This window comes from Cucurbita moschata, unplaced genomic scaffold, assembly GCF_002738365.1.
Source record: "Cucurbita moschata cultivar Rifu unplaced genomic scaffold, Cmos_1.0 Cmo_Scf00019, whole genome shotgun sequence".
NCBI classification, from domain to species: Eukaryota; Viridiplantae; Streptophyta; class Magnoliopsida; order Cucurbitales; family Cucurbitaceae; genus Cucurbita; species Cucurbita moschata.
The window spans coordinates 4439717-4459611 of record NW_019268535.1 but is presented as its reverse complement, the minus strand read 5'-3'; the positions used below and the strand labels follow the sequence as shown (position 1 = coordinate 4459611).

Sequence of the window (19895 nt, the reverse complement as noted above, 5' to 3'; positions counted from 1 at the left end):
AGAAAACAAAATACAAAACTTGATTGATATTGGCAAAGAAGGAAAATGGCCTGGGGAAAGTGGTAGCTGCCGATTGGCTTCTTCTGCCGTTCCCCATACTTCCACAGATTCCCTTCCACCATTCCAACCTCGGCTTCTCGATTCTCTCCCTCGCTCCGAAACCATGTCGATTGCTTGGTGTTCTTCGTCTTCGGCTCTTTTTGGAACCTCCTCCGTCCAATTGAAACCATACAACACCATCAACATAGATTCCTTCAGAATCGGCACTGCCTTCTCTCGCCGTTCCTTCTCTTCACGTCCTTTAGTTTCCAGGTAAGAGTTCCTGTACATAGTTCTTGAACAGCGGGATCAATGGATCTCAGACGGTTATGGATTTGCATATCTAGTGTTTGTATAAATGTCTGAGTGAACGGAGAAATGTTCTAGGACTGGTTTCTTATTAGGCTTTTGAGATTTCTTAGCGCAACTTCATTTTCTTTCTTTGGATTTTTTTTTTTTTTTTTTATCGATTTCTTTGTTATCATTTGTGATCGGTGATGTAGAAAGTCGTGTCGAGTGCTGGCAACTGTTCTGAAGGAAGATGAGGAAGAAGTGGTTATTGAGGAGTCATTTCCTCCCAAGGCTTCTCCTGTCGAGAAAGGGGAAGGGGGCAGTGAGGGAGGAGCAGAGAATTCATCCTCCAATGGCTTGGATAAATGGATCATTAAGCTTGAACAATCTGTTAATGTTCTTCTCACGGTAAAATTTGTCCAAGAAAAATGATCACCTCTGAAAAATTTCTCCTCATGTTCTGATATGTTGAATCATGGCTTAACTTTTACTAATCTTTTCAGGATTCAGTTATAAGAATTCTTGACGCTTTTTACCACGACAGACACTATCCAAGGTTCTTTGTCTTGGAAACTATTGCAAGGGTTCCTTACTTTGGTGAGTTTCTAAGATGCCTTGAGCTTTATTTTACTCCATGCCGAGCACGTTGTTATGATCTTCTTTTTTATTCCTTCTTAGAGACAGAGCTAATCTGAATAATCTTAACATGGGTAGGACTTTTATTCTCATTGCTGGCGAAGTCTGTTATCTAAATGCACTATGCTATGGTAGGTGTAACAGCTCAAGCCCACCGCTAGCAGATATTGTCTTCTTTGAGCTTTCCCTTTCGGGCTTCCCCTCAAGATTTTTGAAACGTGTCTGCTAGGGAGAGGTTTTCACACCCTTAAAGGGTGTTTTGTTCTCCTCCCCAACCGATGTGGGGTCTCACAATCCACCTCTCTTCGGGGCCAACGTCCTCGCTGGCACTCGTTCCCTTCTTCAATCAATGTGGGACCTCTTAATCTACCCTCATTCGGGGCCCGGTGTCCTTGCTGTCACACCGCCTCATGTCCACCCCCCTTAAGGGCTCAGCCTCCTTGCTAGCACATCGCTCGGTGTCTGGGCTTTGATACCATTTGTAACAGCCCAAGCCACCGCTAGCCGATATTGTCCTCTTTGGGCTTTCCCTTTTGGGCTTCCCCTTAAGGTTTTTAAAACGCGCTGCTAGGAAGAGGTTTCCACACCCTTGTAAAGGATGTTTCGTTCTCCTTCCCAACCGATGTAGGATCTCACAGTTAGTTGGCTATTGAAGCAACTTTATGACACCTAATGAAGAACATTTTCATTCACAAGAAATTGAGTTCTCTAACAAATATGCAGATAGGTGTTTAAGTTAAACGAATCATTGTGAAACTAATTTCATTTTGGAGCTAGATTGTGCAGCTCCTGTGGATGTTGTTCGAGGATGAGGACATTAGCATATATTTTGTAATTGTTCCTAATTTGTCCGTTTTAAATGGCAGCGTTTCTGTCAGTTCTGCATATGTACGAAAGTTTTGGCTGGTGGAGAAGAGCTGATTATCTGAAAGTTCACTTTGCTGAGAGCTGGAATGAGATGCATCATTTGCTGATCATGGAGGTACTTATTATCTTGGGCTTCTTTTAAATGGCATAGTATCCTTTTCCTTAAATTGACTATTTGCTACAAGATTTTCCTTTTCATAATCTTTGTGAACTGTTTGAGTATATGCACCCATCTAGACATTGAATTACTGAATAAATTAACTCCTTTTCCGACTTGAGTGCAGGAATTGGGGGGTAATGATTGGTGGTTCGATCGCTTTCTTGCTCAACATATCGCTGTTGCTTACTATTTTATGACAGTTGTTATGTATATGATTAGCCCGAGAATGGCCTGTAAGTATTGTTGGAGTTGATAAATTAACAGCTGATTATACTCTCTTTCTTGCATCCTTTTATGGGCTTGTTCATTTTGCTTTTGTAATCGTAACAAATTACCTAGAAAACAGAAAATTGGCATGGCTTTGGGCTTTTGTAACGGCTCAAACCAACCGCTATTAGATATTGTCCTCTTTGAACTTTCCCTTTCGGGGTTCCCCTCAAGGTTTTTAAAACGCGTCTGTTCGAGGGCCCAGCGTCCTCGCCGGGACTTGTTCCCCTCTCCAATTAACGTGAGATCTCACAATCCCCACCCCCTTCAGAGCTCAACGTCTTCGCTGATACTTGTTCCCCTCTCCAATTGATGTGAGATCTCACAATCCACGCCCGAACACAATCCACTCCCTTGGGGCCCAGCATCTTCGCTGACCCTCATTCTCCTCTCCAATCGATGTGGGATCTCACAGCTTTCCTCCTTAGTGAAACCTACAATGAAATTAAAATATAAATTGCAGTTTGGCACCAGTTTTGATGTAAAACAACGAGAAGAGACTAGATACTTTGGGACACTTTCTACTTTGCTGCACTTGTAACATCTTCAAGTTTTTTGCATTCAACTTTCAATGACATTTTTCTCTACTGATATTTGATTAGTGCAGATCACTTGTCTGAATGTGTTGAAAGCCATGCATTTTCAACTTATGATAAATTTTTAAAGGCTCAAGGAGGTATGTTGGTTGCACTAGAGGTTCATGATCTTGATTTTCTTCTAGTTAACATTATATCTCAAAAAAGAATATCGTTCTGATGTATTCTTCCTTGTGTTTATCTACAGAGGAGTTGAAAAAATTGCCTGCTCCCGAGGTTGCTGTGAAATATTACACTGAAGGAGACTTATACTTATTTGGTAATTTCTAGCTTTCTTACCTTAACACATGCACAGTTCTTTTTGTTCACTTCAAATTGACACGAAGAAATTGATTTCATCCAGATGAATTTCAAACTTCCAGAGCTCCCAATTCACGAAGACCAAAAATAGGTAAATTTTGAAATCAGAATTAGTTACTGTAGTTCATAGTCTAATATATCATGATATAAGCAGCCATGAAGGCATGTCTTAAACAAGAAAAGGTTCCTTTTCCAAAAAAGGTTGGCAAAAATAGGGTTTAGGCCAACCCTATTTTTTTAAGCTCCCTCAGTTTACTAAATGAACCGATAAATTGCTGGCTGATAGTATAATACGTAATAGTTGACGTAAGGTGGTAGATGGTCCGTGTTGTTTATGGTAGAAAGTTCACTTACACTGAATATTCTAACGTTCTAACCTCTAAGCCAGTATCAGCCAATGGGATAGAAATCTCATAAGTAAGGGTAATAGAAATAGAGTGAGCCGAGTTCTCTTTTTTAAAGTCCTATAGAAGAATCTAAATAAAGGGTCAAGAAATCCTAAATAAGCTCGAGTCAGCGTTCTGGTTATAGTGCTAGAGCAAGAGTCGGTGTAGGAGATCTCAAAAACCTATATTTCAATATGATTGCAAAAGCTAAGGACGCTTTAATGGTAGCTAATTGAAGACCGAGACAATCTGAGCATCTGGTGAATCCAATCCATACAACCGGTAGTTGACAAGGAAGTCCAGACTAATTTAAATGCACCCAAGAAATTGATTAATGAGGGCAGCTTGAAAAGTAGGAGTATTAAAAGTTTGGTACCTTCGTAGCTTCATTTCCAGAATTTACCTTAACTCTTAATTATTTAGAAGATAATCTTGTGAAATTTGTTGGCCCCTTCGTTATGTAGAGAACTTGTACGATGTGTTCGTGAACATCAGAGACGACGAAGCCGAGCACTGCAAGACCATGAGAGCGTGTCAATCACACGGTAATCTCCGGTCCCCACATTCTTATTCAGAGAGCCGTCCTGAAGATGATGAGCCACTGTGCAACCTCCCTGAAGCAGCAGATTGTGAAGGCATTGTAGACTGTCTAAAGAAAGCCGTCACTTCTTCCCCTCCGGTAAAGCCAAAATTATGATGAGTATTATACGCATGTACATAGAAAGAAAATGTAACTTCACCAGATTCTCACATAGCAAATATCTCACACGCTCACACGAGAAAGAATCTAAGGTTCATATATAGATTATAGATTATTTGATGGTTTTGTAATAGGTGACATTGAGCCTAACTTTGTTATACCAATTATATATAGAGTTTCAAATTTTGAATGTCATTTGTCGATTAGATGCATTGTTGCCCGTGACAAAAATGAACGGTGCTTACTATATGCATTTTTTTAAATTGTCTTGTCAATTAAACACTTGTAGTTCTTGAGATTTGAATATAGTTTTAGATTTGAAAATGACGGTGGTTTCAAGGTTTGAATTTAGTTTCTAATTAATTCCTAAATTTTTTTTTTTTTTTTTAAGTTTGAAATCTTTTTTCTAATGGGTCCTTTAATATAAAAATAAAATGTAAATATAAATAGTCTTTAACTCATTTAAAATATATTTATCATCAAAGTTAATTAGGGAATATTTAGAAATCAAATTCAAATCGAAGACCAATATTCTAAAATATATTGTACTCGTGTTCACTTAATGTATTGGTCGCATCATAATTCTTAATCTTTATTTATGCACATGTACTTATTTTGTTATGTTTTGATCCTAGCTGTAAAATTTAAAAAAAAAAATTGATGTTTGTTTGTTACCTATAAAAATGCTGGTTGAGAGGTTTTTTTTTTTTTTTTTTGTTTCTATAAAAAGTTGGTAGAGCTATTTATGATATATACTATATAATTAAATTATATGTGATAAATATGGTATATATATATATATAATATATATATAGTTATATGTGTTAAAGATATATATATATATATACATATATATATATCTATATATATATATATGCTTTGAAAATGTATTGTATCCTCTTTATTCTATCTTATTATACATATTTATATTGATCAATATAAATCTTTACCCAATATTTCTCATTATATTTTTTCTTTCTTCTTTTTTTGTATCATCTAGATAAATCTTTACCCAATATTTCTTATTATATTTTTTCTTTCTTCTTTTTTGTATCATCTAGATCGAGTGTGTGCGTTATTGTGTGATCCTAACAACTAGTATCAGAGTTAGGCGAGATTCACCACGATCTGTGAAGAAGGAAAGTTCAAAGATTGAAATTTAGAAGTTCGATCGATCCGATTTCGATTTCTAAAAAATGCAGATCGAAGATTATCTGTACTAGAAAAAAATTTCACGGACCCCTGTTGGGGGTAAAGTCGAATACCATGTCCACAGAGCAGTAGAAACTCCGGCTGACACTATTCAGAAACATGGTGCTCAACATCATCAAAGAAAAGACAACGTTAGGTCTGTTGAAGGTGATGTTGAATATGTACAAAAAACTGTCGACTATAAACAAGGTGTATTTGATGCTGAGATTATTCAATATACAAATGTTTGAAGGTGGATATGTTGCTGATCATATAGATGAAGTTAATATGATTGTAAGTCAACTGATTTCGGTGGAAATTAATTTCGAAAATAAAATTAAAACAATGATTTTGATGTCTTCTTTACCCAAGTTGTGGGATATTGTTCTTGTCGTGATCAACAGTTCCCAAGGATCTAAGAAACTGAAGTTCGATGAAATCCAAGATGTAGTTCTCAACGAAAGTATTCCCAAACGAAAAATTGGAGAGTCATCTGGTAGCGTTCTTAGTGTTGATCAAAGGGCAAGAAGTAAATCAAAGGTCTCTCATAAAGGTCAATCAAAATGAAAGAACAATAAAAAAATTTCAAACAGACCAAACGTAACGTGTTGGAGTTGTAGAGAAGATGGTCACTTTCGAGCAGATTGTACAAGATCAAAGAGGAAACATAATCACAAATTGGAGGATGACCATGATTCTATAAATTCAGCAGAAGACATTGGGATGTTCTAATCCTCAGTGTGGACAATCTGATTGAATCCTAGATTTTGGATTCAGGTGCATCTTTTCACTCGTCTCCAAATAAGGAACTGTTTCTAAATTTTAAGTCTGAAATTTCGAGGAGTATCTTGTTGACAACAAAGCCTTGGAGATTGAAGGGAATGAGGATGCCTACATAAAAATTTTGACAGGAGATCGGTGGACATTAAAGGATTTAAATACATTCTTATCCTCAAGAAGAATATGATCTCTATTAGTCAATTGGATAACACAGGTTATGCACCAAAGTTTGGGACGAGTTCGTGAAAGATTGTGAAGGGTGCTATGGTGTAGAACATGGCACAAAATCTAGAATCTTATACACCACTACACGGTGTGTAAATATGACTGTTGTTGCGGAGAGTGCTTCAAGTTCAAGTCTATGACACAATAGACTTGGACATATGAACGTCAAATCAATGAAGATGCTGGCTGCGAAACGAGTTTTAGAAGGTCTATTGTTGATATGAGTTCCTATGAGAGCTCCGTTGTAGGCAAACAAAAATGAGTTAGCTTCACAAAGGCTGCTAGAGAACGGAAGAAAGTGCAGTTGGAAATGGTCCGTACAGACATTTGACGACCATCTCCAGTTCCATCACTAGGTGGATCAAAGTTCTACGTCATCTCTATCAATGATTTCAACAGTAATGTGTGAATTTATTTCCTGAAACACAAGTGAGATGTGTTGGCCAACTTGAAAAAGTGGAAAACGAAAACTGAACAAATGTCTGAGTTCTAATAATGGACTATTTTGGCCGAAGGAGGAATCTTAATTTTGAAAAAACATAAAATATTAAATAAAAAAAGAAAAAGAAATCGCCCGCCTAACGTGGGCAGTTTTGGCCCTCACAAAAATATGTGTCCAGAAAGGCAACGACTCCAATATTTTCCACTCTCTTCAAAACCAAAACCAAAACCAAAACCAAAACCAACCCACCATTGATTTCCATTTCAAAGCTTTTGATTGATTCCTCTCTTTCTTCTTTCCTTCTTTAAACCTCTCTCCATCCTTCAATGGCAGCCACATAATTTTCTCAGGCTCTCCACTCCCCGTCTCCCAAAATATCTCCATTGCTTCAGCTACTACTCTGGCACACCAGGATTCTCAGTTATGGGTGGGGGTTCTATCGGCGCATTGGTTCCTACTGTCAAGCCTGATCCCTCTGCTCTCGACTCCACTGCTTCCCCTGCCCCGCAGCCGCTGCCTCCTCCTCCTCCTCCTCCTCCTCCTCCTTCTTCTTCTCCTCCTCCGCCGCCGCCGCCGCCGCTCGTGATGGCTGCTCAACTCGATGCCGGAGAGGCGAAGGCCTCTGCGTCTGATGTCAACGCCGAGGATTTGGATAAGGATATGCTTTGCCCTATTTGCATGCAGATCATTAAGGATGCGTTTCTCACTACCTGTGGACATAGCTTTTGCTATATGTGCATTGTTACTCACCTTCGGAATAAGAGTGATTGTCCTTGTTGCAGTAATTTCATCAGAAGCAACAGTATTTTCCCCAATATTTTGCTTGATAAGGTTTGCCGTTCATTTCTCGTGATCGAGCTTAGATGATTCTCTGTTAGGATAAATATTGATTTTACTATTTAAGGAGGGCATAGTTCTAGATATTTAGCTTGGCTTGGTTAGTGACAATCAACTCAATTGGTTCTAATTCCTATCACCGAAACAGAAGTTTCTTAAACTTTTCAGTTTTATTCGAACCCCAAGCTTGCTTATACGAATATCAGTTGATATCACATGTAACTTCATATTTTTTCCAAGTATATGTTGGCGACTAAGTACCTAAGATTGCACGCTGGAGGGTTAAACTACTGGTCTCGGTTAGACTGTTGTTGTACTGGAAGTCATTCCATTCTGGGTGTAGTAATCTCTTTAATTTCTAAGATTGTTAGACTTGTAAATTTCTTTGCATTCCCAACAAAATGTCTGTTACATATCAAAGAAAAAAGAGGGTAGAAAATGAATATTTTCATAGTTTACTATCTGCTAAGCTCTTGCTGCACCTTCACTTTTTGTACCTTGATCTAACTTGGTAGAATTTCCTAAAATCTTCAGTATGCAGTAGTTCTACTTAATGCTTATATATTGTAAACTTCTATTATATCTAGTGTCTGATGCAATATTAAATTATCCAAGTACACTGACGATACCTTGATCATTTAAACATTTCTCCTGAATGGTTATGCTATTATATAAATCAACATTCTTTTATTAGATTATTACAATTCAAACAAGGAGTAGGGATCCAAATATGCAATCTAGAAGGTAGGTTTTCTAGTAAATTGAACTTTTTAAAGTCCGTATCGACAGTCAGCATGTATTAAAGGAAATTACTTGACAAGCGATCTTCTTCATGTTACGTTAAAACAATTTTTTTTATGCCCTTGTCTCTAACTTTATGTCAAGCGACTGTCACTATATTTTTGGAATTTTAAATTTCATTCTTTAATTATGGCATTGCAATGCATATACGTAGTTACTTGTGTACCAATTTTTGCAGTTCTTAAAGAAAACTGCTGCTCGTCAGATAAAAAAGACTACATCCCCATTTGAATATCTTCATCATGCATTACAAAAGGTCAGCAAAATTTCTGTTACATTTTTCTCTTTTTTTTTTCTCCCTGAATTTACTACTCACCGTCACTCCACTGATGAACTGTAAAGGTGTGCATTATTACCTTTGACATTGGGATTCTAGGATAATATAATTTTCTTGGTTGACTTCCATGCTAGTAATCTACCGTTGCTATTTAATGTGCTTATTTTAGTACAAACCTCCTATTATTAATCCGCTTACAATGTTTTCATTGACCTCATTCACAAGCTTAATTTTCCTTGTTTACTTTATCAGGGCTGTGACATGTCAATAAAGGATCTAGATGAACTTTTAACCCTCCTTGCAGAGAAGAAAAGAAAAATGGAGCAAGAAGAAGCGGAGACAAATATGCAAATTTTACTTGGCTTCTTGTATTACTTGAGAAAGCAAAAGCTTGAGGAGCTTAATGAGGTCTCTTTTACTTCAATTGTCATTTTTTTTGTTCCTTGCTTATTAGAAATCGTGTACATGAACAACTTTATGTGCTCTTATTAAAAAAAATAAAAGAAGTATTTTCTGAGACTTGATTGGTTATCCTATCTGTAATTTGATGGGCTGCCTTTCTGTGTGTTAAAGATGATACTGACAGATCTAATAAAGAGGTCTGAGTAATGTCATGTTTAGAATTTGAGTAAGTTTAACTTTATCAAGTTGGAGATGAAACAGTTTTATTGAAGAAGTACAAACTACTTTGATTTAATGCCAGAGATTAAATATGTAGTCTTGACATAGTTAAATTTGTCGGGGGCATCTAAATTTCAATTTATGGAACTCTGAATTTCAATCTAACTCTCGGAACATTGACACGTTGTTGAGTTTATATTTTCCTTTGTTTCGGACAATGTTGAACTGGTTTAATGAGTTAGTTTTATTTCAATACTTTTGCTCATTTGTAAACAAATACACCCACAATTTAGCTACATGTCTCTGAAGTTTAGTTTACGTGCATGTAAAGGGCATTATGAATGTGTAACTTGAATGGTAGAAGTTCCGGTTGAGTGTTAGTGCATGCATAAAGTATTTCCCATTATAGATACAGAGAATCTCTTATTGATCAAGAATAACTTTTGTTAAATTTCTTCATTTTTTATTTATTTTCCCATTATAGATACAAGCTGATCTTCACTACATTAAGGAAGATATTAGTTCTGTGGAGAAACAGAGATTGGAACTATATAGGTCCAAAGAAAGGTATTCAGGGAAAATGAAAATGCTGGTTGATGACACTGTATCAACAAAATCACGGTCTTCATTAATTGACAAGAATGGAAATGGAGCTAATTGTGGCCCCCAACGGTCACAAGGCTGGATGAGTTCTGGGAATTCACCCAATGCTAGAGCAGATGCGAAGACTCATGTAGGTTCTCAGGGACCACTTAGAAAAGATGCTCACTGCAGTTCAGATTTGCATTCTGTTGCTCAATCCGGACTAGGCATAGCAAATAAAAGGCGGGTCCATACACAGGTAATTTTTTTTTATTTTTTTTATTTAAACTCCAGCTCTAAAGAAAAACTATCTCAGTGGTCTATTCCAGTCTGCCTTCTTAGGTAGTCAAATCTTTCTGTAAATGAAATTGCAGTGATTTGGAGATAGATTTTTTTTTGACCTTCCTAATGTATATTCCCTGTAATACTAATCTTGTTGGTTGTTTTAAAGACTGTAAATATTAGCTTCTCGGTTCTAGTGGTGCATACTTTTGGAAATATCATCTCGACCCTTGAGTTCTTAACTAATTCTCTTTTTATTCTGATCATTGAATACACTGATACTCTATTATTCAATGGAACCCTCTCAAAAGTTATGTTTCTTAAACAAGAAACAACTTTTTGTTATAATGAAAAAACTAAATGTTCAAGGGATACAAACTTCCAAAGGGAGTGAAAATAAAAATAACAAAAAAAATAAAAATAAAAACAGAAAATACAATCAAATAGGGATTAACCATAAAGATAAACAAACATTAAAAGAACCAAGAACTTTCCCAAAAACTTTGACGGTAGATTTAGAGAGCTTGCAAGTGAATGATGAAACTACGAATAAGGCCTCAACCAAATATTGATAACCGATGGCTACTTCATTTCTTCCAGAGAAAACTAATTACCAAAACAAATCAAAACTTTGCAAAACTAAATCATTCTTCCCTAATTTAACACTTGGGAGCTTGAAAATGACAATCCACGGGGGGAGTCTGATATGAACCAAGACATCAATAATGTAAGATAAACTTCTAGGTAGTTGTGAAAAAAATGTTGTTCAAATTATCACAAGATGTTGCAATTCAAATTTTGAGTAGATGATAATCTAGAGTTATGGTGTTTCTTTAATGTATTTTAAAGCTTTTAATTACTTTAAGGTTACATCTACATAGTGGCTAAGTATGGTTATAAAGCATAAAAGTTAAAAGCAAAAAAGTTACAACTCTTGAAATGCCTCATGGAAGGTCAATGGTTTCATTTTTGAGGCTACATAAAGCCACGTATGTCGTCTTTGTAAAGGGGACTTGAAAAATGTATTAAAAGGAGCATTTGTGCTTTCCTTTAGCCAATGATTAAGTTTCTTTGCAATTCTACGTAGTTTAGATGGCATGTTTAGAGTCATTCAAGCTTGACATGATCAATCTTGCTTGTGGAGTTATTCGAATCTCAAATAAGTATTCTTGCCTTGAGATATTTGATCAAAAAGGTAATCCAAATTTTCTTCTCCCTTGGGGTGATTCCATATCATTTGGTATTAGAGTTTCTTTTCAATTTGGTTTTTATTTATTTATATTTTTTTAGTTATAATTGATTCAAAGTTTAAAAACCAATATTGGTTCTATTGAAAGTTTGAGAGGTGTGAATGAAAGCTTCATTTGTGTAAATGAGTGCAAAGCATTTTCATAGCTTATTTTTGCAACAAAATTTCCCAAATAGATTTGAGGATGAATCCTTGGTTCAAAATTTCCCAAATAGATTTGAGGATGAATCCTTATGAACCAAGGCATCAATCATTTCTTGTACAGTTGATTCTTGACAAGGTCCTTGGTAAGAAGGGGTTTGGTACTTAAAAGGAGATATTAGATTTAAATTGCATTAGGTCTACTAATTTCTCCATCTTTATGAGTGTGGAGCCTAGACGTAAGATCTCTACTTCTAGAGGGCTAAGGCAAGGGGACCTATCGCTCTTTCTGTTTATCATGGTGGTGGATGTCTTGAGTAGACTTGTATCACTTGTAGTGATGAAGAAAAGAGTGGCTGAGGGTTCAAAGTGGGTAAGGAGTTAGTCCGCCATTCTCATCTTTAGTTTGCTGATGATACCCTATTCCTATGCTTGGGGCAAGAGTCCTTTACGAACCTTAATATTTTTTATCCTTCTTTGAGCTGATGCCTGGGTTTAATATTAACAGAGGTAAAAGTTCTATTGGCTTTAATTGTTGCCCCTTTAAGCTGAGCTCTTGGGCCTCTTTGGTGGGGTGTGAGTTGGGTTGGCTTCCATCTTTTCTTGGGCTGCCTCTGGGAGGTAGCCATAGGAGTGTTATATTCTGGAACCCGATTGTGAATTAGGTTCAGAAGCAGTTATCTTTTTGGAGGAAGGCCTTCTTCTCTAAGGAAGGTAGTGATATGAAATAAGGTGTCTTAATCATGCCACAAAGTATTCATGGTGGATGACATACATGCTTGGATTTAGGGATGTTTCATTGTATTTTTCAATTTTGGAGTATTATTTTTAAGGTTTTAAGTTACAATTAGTTAGAGTTACAACCTTTCAACTGACTATAGGATACTTTAAAATTTATTTTCAGAACTATAAATAGCCATTCATGTAGTTGCTTTAGCATGAAGATTTTGGATATTAAAATAAAAGTGGCATATTATGCTTCTTAAACCATGAACTTGTTCCTTTGCATTTCTTGTGTTTAGATTTGCATGCAAGAGTCATTCAAGTAGTCTTGATCAAACTATCTTGTGGAGTGATTCGAATCACAAGTTTAGAAATGAGTTTTCTTACTCTTGATCTTGATCATCAAGCTAATCCATTAAAAAACATACCCTTGGATTGATTCTTTATCGTTTTTGAGGTTCTTGGATAATTTAGATCTAAAGGTCTTGTTCTTCAACAAGCTTGTTAGATCAAATCCCAAGAGTTTCATATCTCCCCATTATTTTTGATCTCTCCTCCAAGTTCTGGTTTCAGTTAAGGATAGCACTAAAAGAGAGAGAAGAAATTTCTTGTGGGAAGGGGTGGATAATGAGGGAGGCTCCCATTTGGTTAAATGGGAGGTGGAGGTCAGCTGGTGGAGTGGAGGATTAGGGACTAGTAGCTTGAGTCTACGTAACAAATCTCTGCTGGCCAAATAGTTGTGGTGATTTTTCATGGAGCCTAACACTTTGTGGCACAAGGTTAGTGTGAGTCAGTACGGCCTGTACCCTTTCGATTGGATTGAGGTTGGTGGCACTCGTCGACCTAAAAATCTCTAGAAAGCATTTCCTTTGGTTTCCCCTCTTTTTTTTTTTTTTTTTTTAATGTTAAATGTTTTGTTGGGGTGGGTATGAGATTTTCTTTTTGGGTAGACTAGTGGGTGGGTGAGTCTCTTCGTGAGTTGTACCCTCAGTTATATCATTTTTCGAGCAAGAAGTTTCATTCTGCGCCTTCTATTTTACCATCTTCTAACCCCTCTTCCTCTTTATTGTTGTGTTTCAGTCGCCATCTTTCCAATAGATAAATGGTTGATGTAATGGGTCTCCTTTCTATTATTCTTGATCTGCCTGTGCTCGGGGGGATTTAAGGGTTTAGACCCCTGATCCTTCAAGGGTTTTTTCTTGCTGCTCTTTTTTCTAGTTTTGTCAATTCCATTGCTGCCCCAAACCACTGCCTTTTCCTCAGGTTAAATTGGAGTCCCCTTTTTGTAGCTTTTGGGGCATTTGTATTGTTGTCTGGCTTGTTATTTTGTTGCATCCTTTTTGTAGCTTTTGGGGTTTTTGTATTGTTGTCTGTCTTGTTATTTTGTAGCCTTTGGTTATTCTTTCATGTTTCTCAATGAAAACTCGGTTTCTTACCATATTTTCTTTTGTACGATTGATTCTTTTTTAGTGGTTTAGCTTTTTTTTTTTCCTTTTATTATTATTATTATTAATATTTGTGCTCTGTTTTCATTTCAATTATAAAAATGTGTATTACTTCAGCTTCTGGTTAGGGAAAAAAGAAAAATTGAGCATTTTAAATCTTTCTTTTTTAAATAGGGAGAGTGAGTAGGAAAGAATTTTTCACCTAGAGCAAAGAGGATATGAATGAGGAAACTATTTGCACAAGAAGAAAAGTGCGATAAGCAGATAAGGAAAGAATTCTTCATAATGTTCTGATGACATCCTTTTGAAACTCTCAAGGCATCTAGTTTGAGGCAGCTATACATTAATTTATTTCCTGTTCGTTGCATTTTTTTATTAAACCATATTGATACTTTTTTGGTGAAATTTGGAAAATTGTATATTTTCTATGCTGACTAAGTCCATCTCCCAATGCTATTATGTCAACCAAGCTTTAATTAGAAAAAATAGGATTGTTAACAAGAAATGGACTGCCTTCGTAACTGTTTGATTCACTTATTGACATTTAGGATCTATCCTCTTTTTCATATAGTTTAATGAATTGCAAGACTACTATCTGCAAAAACGACGAAATTGGAGGAAGCAATTGGTTAAGCAAGAGGATAAAGATGTAAAGTTGAGCAGTGGAGAAAGTTATAATCCAGCTCTTGAAGATTTTCAGTCTGTTCTAACTTCTTTTATGCGATACAGGTACAATTTTAATTTACTTGTTTTAACTATTTGGCTATGGTTTCTTGTGTGAGTGTTGACTATTTGTTTACTTCTGTCTTATCACATGGCCTATGGATTAGCCGATTGAGAGTGATTGCCGAACTTCGACACGGTGATCTTTTTCACTCTGCAAATATTGTATCCAGGTGAGGGATCATCATTCACATTATACATTCAGACATTTAACTCCTTTGGAGATCCTGCCGTAGCGATTCAGATTCTTTTACTAGATTTATTTATCATTCTAGAACTTGATTTAATCTTCATACACTTTAATTTGGATCTATCAAGGTATTATTGATTGAGCGGTAGTAGATATCTTGTTCAATTAAAAAATAAGTTAAGTTGAATTCGAAGTTAAATTTTTCTCTAAGCTAATCTCTAATCTTTTGCTTACAACTCATAACTCATTATTGGCAAACACTTAATGTTAGGGATCCTGAAATAATGAGATTATTGTCATTCAATTTTTGTTTCATAAGTTACTTTGAACCTTCTTCTATCACCATCAGTCTTTCACTGAGATAAGTGCTTTAATATTTTCTTTAGGCTTTGTTCGAGTTAGTAAAAATTCGGAAATGATAATCATGTCATTCTTGTTTCAGTATAGAGTTTGATCGTGATGATGAGTTTTTTGCAACTGCTGGTGTTTCACGCTGCATCAAGGTTTTTGAGTTTAGCTCGGTAAGCATTTAATGGTTGTTCATTGGAAAATTTAAACGATATTAATTGCAAGAAAGTCATGCATAAGATAACCTGTCAATTGGATACAAAAGATGGTGATACTATGATTTCATGTATGAAATATTCATTTCAATTTACGGTGAAACATTGCAATTTTTTGAACTAGAAACGAGAATTCATTGATAAGCAGACAGAGGAACAGAATATGACCAACCAAAGGCTACAAAGAGTAGATTCAGGAAGGAAAAAGAGAAGAAAAACAGAAATAAAATCAAAGATAAAAAAATCTGAAAATCATAGCTCCTACGAAGGCCCCCAATTGTTACAAATGTCATTGTGAGAATAAACAAAAAAATGATTAGACAATGAATACCACTGGGAAGCCTTAAACATGATAAGCTCAAATCGATCCACTCAACCAAAAGACTTGTCTTAAAAAGCCCTTTGATTTCTTTTCAACCCAAAATCCAAGAGAATAGCTTTGCAAGCGTTAAACCATAATAACTTTGTTTTGATGGGAAGAACCAGCCCACAGAGTAGTTATCTTCCCCAAAGTTCCAAGAACGGTGAGAGAAATTAGGGCATTCTAGCAATGACGAGAGAAAAGGCAATGAAATAATTAGTGATTCTGATTTCATTGGCCTTCAAACATAAAGAACAAGCTGAAGGGGATAACACCATTGTGGAGATTTTTCTTGGAGATTCACTGAAGAAGTAATAGCACTATAAATCAAAGTCCAAGAAAAGAATAGAAATTTTTTTATAAATTTTCTATATTTGCAAAACTAAGTATTATGAATAATAAGATAATGAAAGTCGTAAGAAATAAAGATTAGAGATTTTGTAGGAGATTATTGAGTTATATGAACCTTTTTGAAAATTATTTATTGACTTTGTAATTTTAAAACGAGGAACAAAAAAGCACCGCATCAGAAAGAATGTATAGTTCTTTTTAATATATATTGATATGTTGGTTTTCAAATTTAATTTGAATATTTCAAAGGACTTCGTATTTAATTTAATCTAATGTTAGTGGATTGAATCACAGTATTAATTGATGGTGTTTGTTTTATATTTTCTTGATATAAATCCTGAAACTTAGTTGATTCATTAGTAAGTTACTAAACATATAAAATATCAAAGATTATATTTAAATTTCGTGTTATAACTGGGAAGTATCAGTAAATGCCACTTGTATCTTTAAGTTTAAATTATTCTGGCTTTGGATCATCCATGTGGAGAAAGGGCTCCAGACTGAATGTGCCTCACTCAGAATAATGTTTATGTTGTGGCTTATGGCCACATGATATAACTGTATCTTATTTGTTTTTATTTATTTTCTAAACTGTAATATGAATATGATTGATAAATTATCGATAGTACTTGCTATTTCCAGGTAGTAAATGAACCAGCCGATGTTCACTTTCCCGTTGTTGAGATGTCTACACGATCAAAACTTAGCTGTTTGAGCTGGAATAAATACACAAAAAGTCATATTGCTAGTAGTGATTACGAGGGAATAGTAACTGTCTGGGATGTAAATACTCGTCAGGTGGTGACCGTTATCTAGTTAAAGTTTTCTTAGCTTGTTAACTATCTCCATTATTTGGTCATATTTATCTTTTTTAACAGGCTCTTTTTCTTTTAGAGTGTTATGGAGTATGAAGAACATGAAAAACGAGCTTGGAGTGTAGATTTTTCACGATCTGAACCTACCATGCTTGTATCTGGCAGCGATGACTGTAAGGTAACTTAAGTTTGAGTTGGTGAAAATCATTGATCTTAGAGATTGGCTTTGTGATTGATGGGCCATACGTGAGAGTCAACCAGCAATTCCCTGATTTCTCAGATGCATCATTTTCAACGTTTCCAATACTTGAAGAGCAAAGTATATTTGGCTCATCAACCGTTGTACTTGGAAATTGTTATGAGTTGTTGAGTTGTTTCTGTCAATTCACCGTTATAATTTTAGATCCATACTGAAACTGGTACTGGTAAACATGATTTATAGAAATAGGCCAAGGGTCAATAGTTTGGTCAGTTCTGGGTGGTCTTTACTGAAACAAATTATATTTCTGCTTATTTTCTGTGATACTATTCTCAGGTGCATTTTTCTATTTCTTTTAACAGGTCAAAATTTGGTGCACAAGGCAAGAAGCTAGTGTGTTTAACATTGACCTGAAAGCAAATGTTTGCTCTGTTAAGTACAACCCAGGATCTAGCTTATATGTCGCAGTACGTCTATTTTACTCTTATCTACACAAATATCATAAACGCTGGACTGAAATTATGTGTGTGTGAATTCATCTAACCAAAGATCTTCTGACAATCTTGATGAACTTTTACTTGCACAGTGAAGCAAATCCTTCTTTCTCTAATACAGAGCATTTTCAGGTGGGTTCCGCTGATCATAATATTCACTACTACGACTTGAGAAATATCAGCCAGCCTCTGCATGTTTTTAATGGCCATAAGAAAGCAGTTTCTTATGTGAAATTCTTGTCGAACAATGAACTCGCATCTGCTTCGACCGACAGCACTCTGCGGTTATGGGATGTAAAGGAATATATGCCTGTGAGTTTATCTTCTTGATATGTTGTCTATTTACATACAAATTGGAGTTGATCTTCATGAAAATTGTGCTCTTTTTTCTCCATGTTTTTCTTTTTCTTGATTTTATCCTGCTTTGTTTCTTTATCATTGCAGCTGTGTGTGTATAGAGGACACACAAATGAGAAGAATTTTGTGGGTCTAACAGTAAACAGTGAATACATAGCATGCGGCAGTGAAACTAACGAAGTCTTCATTTATCACAAGGTTATCATTTATTTTCAATCACCTTATTTGCTGCTAGATTTTCCTTGTGATAATCAGTTGATATCAAGGAGTTGTTCAAACGGGATTTACTTGCAGGCGATATCGAAACCAATGGCTTGGCATAGATTTAGTTCAGATTTAGAAGATAATGATGAAGATGCAAGTTCATATTTCATAAGCGCTGTTTGTTGGAAGAGTGATAGCCCCACAATTTTAACAGCAAACAGCCAAGGAACGATCAAAGTGCTGGTACTTGCACCCTGAATTACAACATTAGAAATGACTTGAGACAAAGGAAAGAAGATAAAAGAATAAGAAAGGTACATCTCGAACGCGATATCAGTAAGGTGGCCATCCTGATTAATGGTTAGCTTTAAATCCCATTTAATCCTGGAGAACACCACAAACATTTTGTCTCTAGGAGCTAACAATCAGGTACTAAAATTCCACGCCCTCAATCTTTGTATATTAACTTGTAAATTTTTTGTGGAAGGGTGGGTTATGCAAATGCTATGTGGACTCCATCTCCTCACTTTTTTTTTTCTTTCTTAAATTATGTGATTATTTTGAAGCCTAGGAATGGTTATTTGTTGGAGAGTTGAATGTTCATACGTAGTTCAGAAAAAGTTGTAAGTGTTTGTACTACCTACCATTGAAGTTTGATAGGGAGAGACCAATGGGGAAGTTGTCAAAGACTTGAAAGTTGTGTAAAGGAAATGCAATTTGATTATTGGCATGCAAATTTTTGGTAAAGCATGCGAAGTTCATATTTACTTCTTTCATCAAAGTAACTACAAATTGAATTTGTTTTTACTTTGTTCCTTCTCGTACACTTTCACGAAATTGGGTGAAATATAGTGTAATTCATAACTAAGGTTCCTAGTTTACAACATAAAGACTTGAAATATAGTTCCAACATTTTTGTTTATTGTTGGATTTGCCCTTTGTAAATAAATGTTTCTTGTTTACTATAATGATTTATTTCTTGCTGCTACTTTTTGGTAATGGAGAATCCTTTTCAAAGATTTCCATTTTTTGTTTTTGAATTTCCATTTTGTCTATGATTTGGAATTGAATTTTGATTTTAAAATTACCATTGGTACATTAACTATTCATTTTAATCTTTTTAACCTTAACATCAAGAAGTCAATATATATGAAACTCTAGACTAATTTGGACTTATTGGCATATGCATAACATCTCAAATTCATTTAATATTTTTATTATTTATTTATAATTTTCTTGAATAGTATATGGTTGACATGCATGAACATCATGGAGGATCAAAAGACATGACGGGAGAATCATGTTAAAATAGTAGCTTAAAGGGTCTATAACATATGGATGACATATGACATTTCACATGATAATTACGTGCAACTCAATGTTAATCATGAATAAGTCATAAATGGAATAAATCATAAACTCTTGTTTGTGAGGGTTTGTTAATTAATTATAGGTGAGAATGACTTTTGTTGTTGATTCAATGACTTGTTGCATGTGGCCATATATCGGATGTCTTGATTATGCTTGTTCAAGGCGTTCATTGCTGTATTTCTATTCTAAACTACTTTTACCTGCTTTCATGTTAGATAGGTGATAAGGAATCATTACAAGGATAGTAAGATTTGGATTAACTTATTGATCGAATATCTCAAGACAAGAACATTTGTTTAAGATTCGAATCACTCCACATGTAAGATCGATCATGTCAAGCTTGAATGATTCTAAATATGTAATCTAAACTACGTAGAATTGCAAAAAAAAAAAAAAAAAAAAAAAAAAAAAAAAAAAAAAAAAAAAAAA

The 19895-nt window shown here is 35.3% G+C and overlaps 2 protein-coding genes across 2 annotated transcripts; both read left to right on the top strand.

The window, feature by feature from the left end:
- Positions 1-4454, top strand: LOC111457254 (ubiquinol oxidase 4, chloroplastic/chromoplastic). The gene is made up of 9 exons (XM_023099459.1): positions 1-312; positions 543-738; positions 834-927; positions 1833-1948; positions 2118-2226; positions 2868-2936; positions 3044-3115; positions 3200-3247; positions 4007-4454. Exons 1-9 carry the CDS (start codon positions 164-166, stop codon positions 4237-4239), a joined length of 1086 nt encoding a protein of 361 aa, XP_022955227.1. The 5' UTR covers positions 1-163; the 3' UTR covers positions 4240-4454.
- A 2651-nt stretch (positions 4455-7105) lies between these two features.
- Positions 7106-18856, top strand: LOC111457170 (E3 ubiquitin-protein ligase COP1-like). Its single transcript, XM_023099334.1, has 13 exons — positions 7106-7711; positions 8697-8774; positions 9048-9203; positions 9901-10257; positions 14410-14567; positions 14669-14734; positions 15194-15272; positions 16669-16824; positions 16921-17019; positions 17403-17507; positions 17667-17846; positions 17979-18089; positions 18186-18856. The coding sequence occupies exons 1-13, from the start codon at positions 7304-7306 to the stop codon at positions 18351-18353; spliced, it is 2121 nt and encodes a 706-aa protein (XP_022955102.1). The 5' UTR covers positions 7106-7303; the 3' UTR covers positions 18354-18856.
- The last annotated feature ends 1039 nt before the right edge of the window (positions 18857-19895 follow it).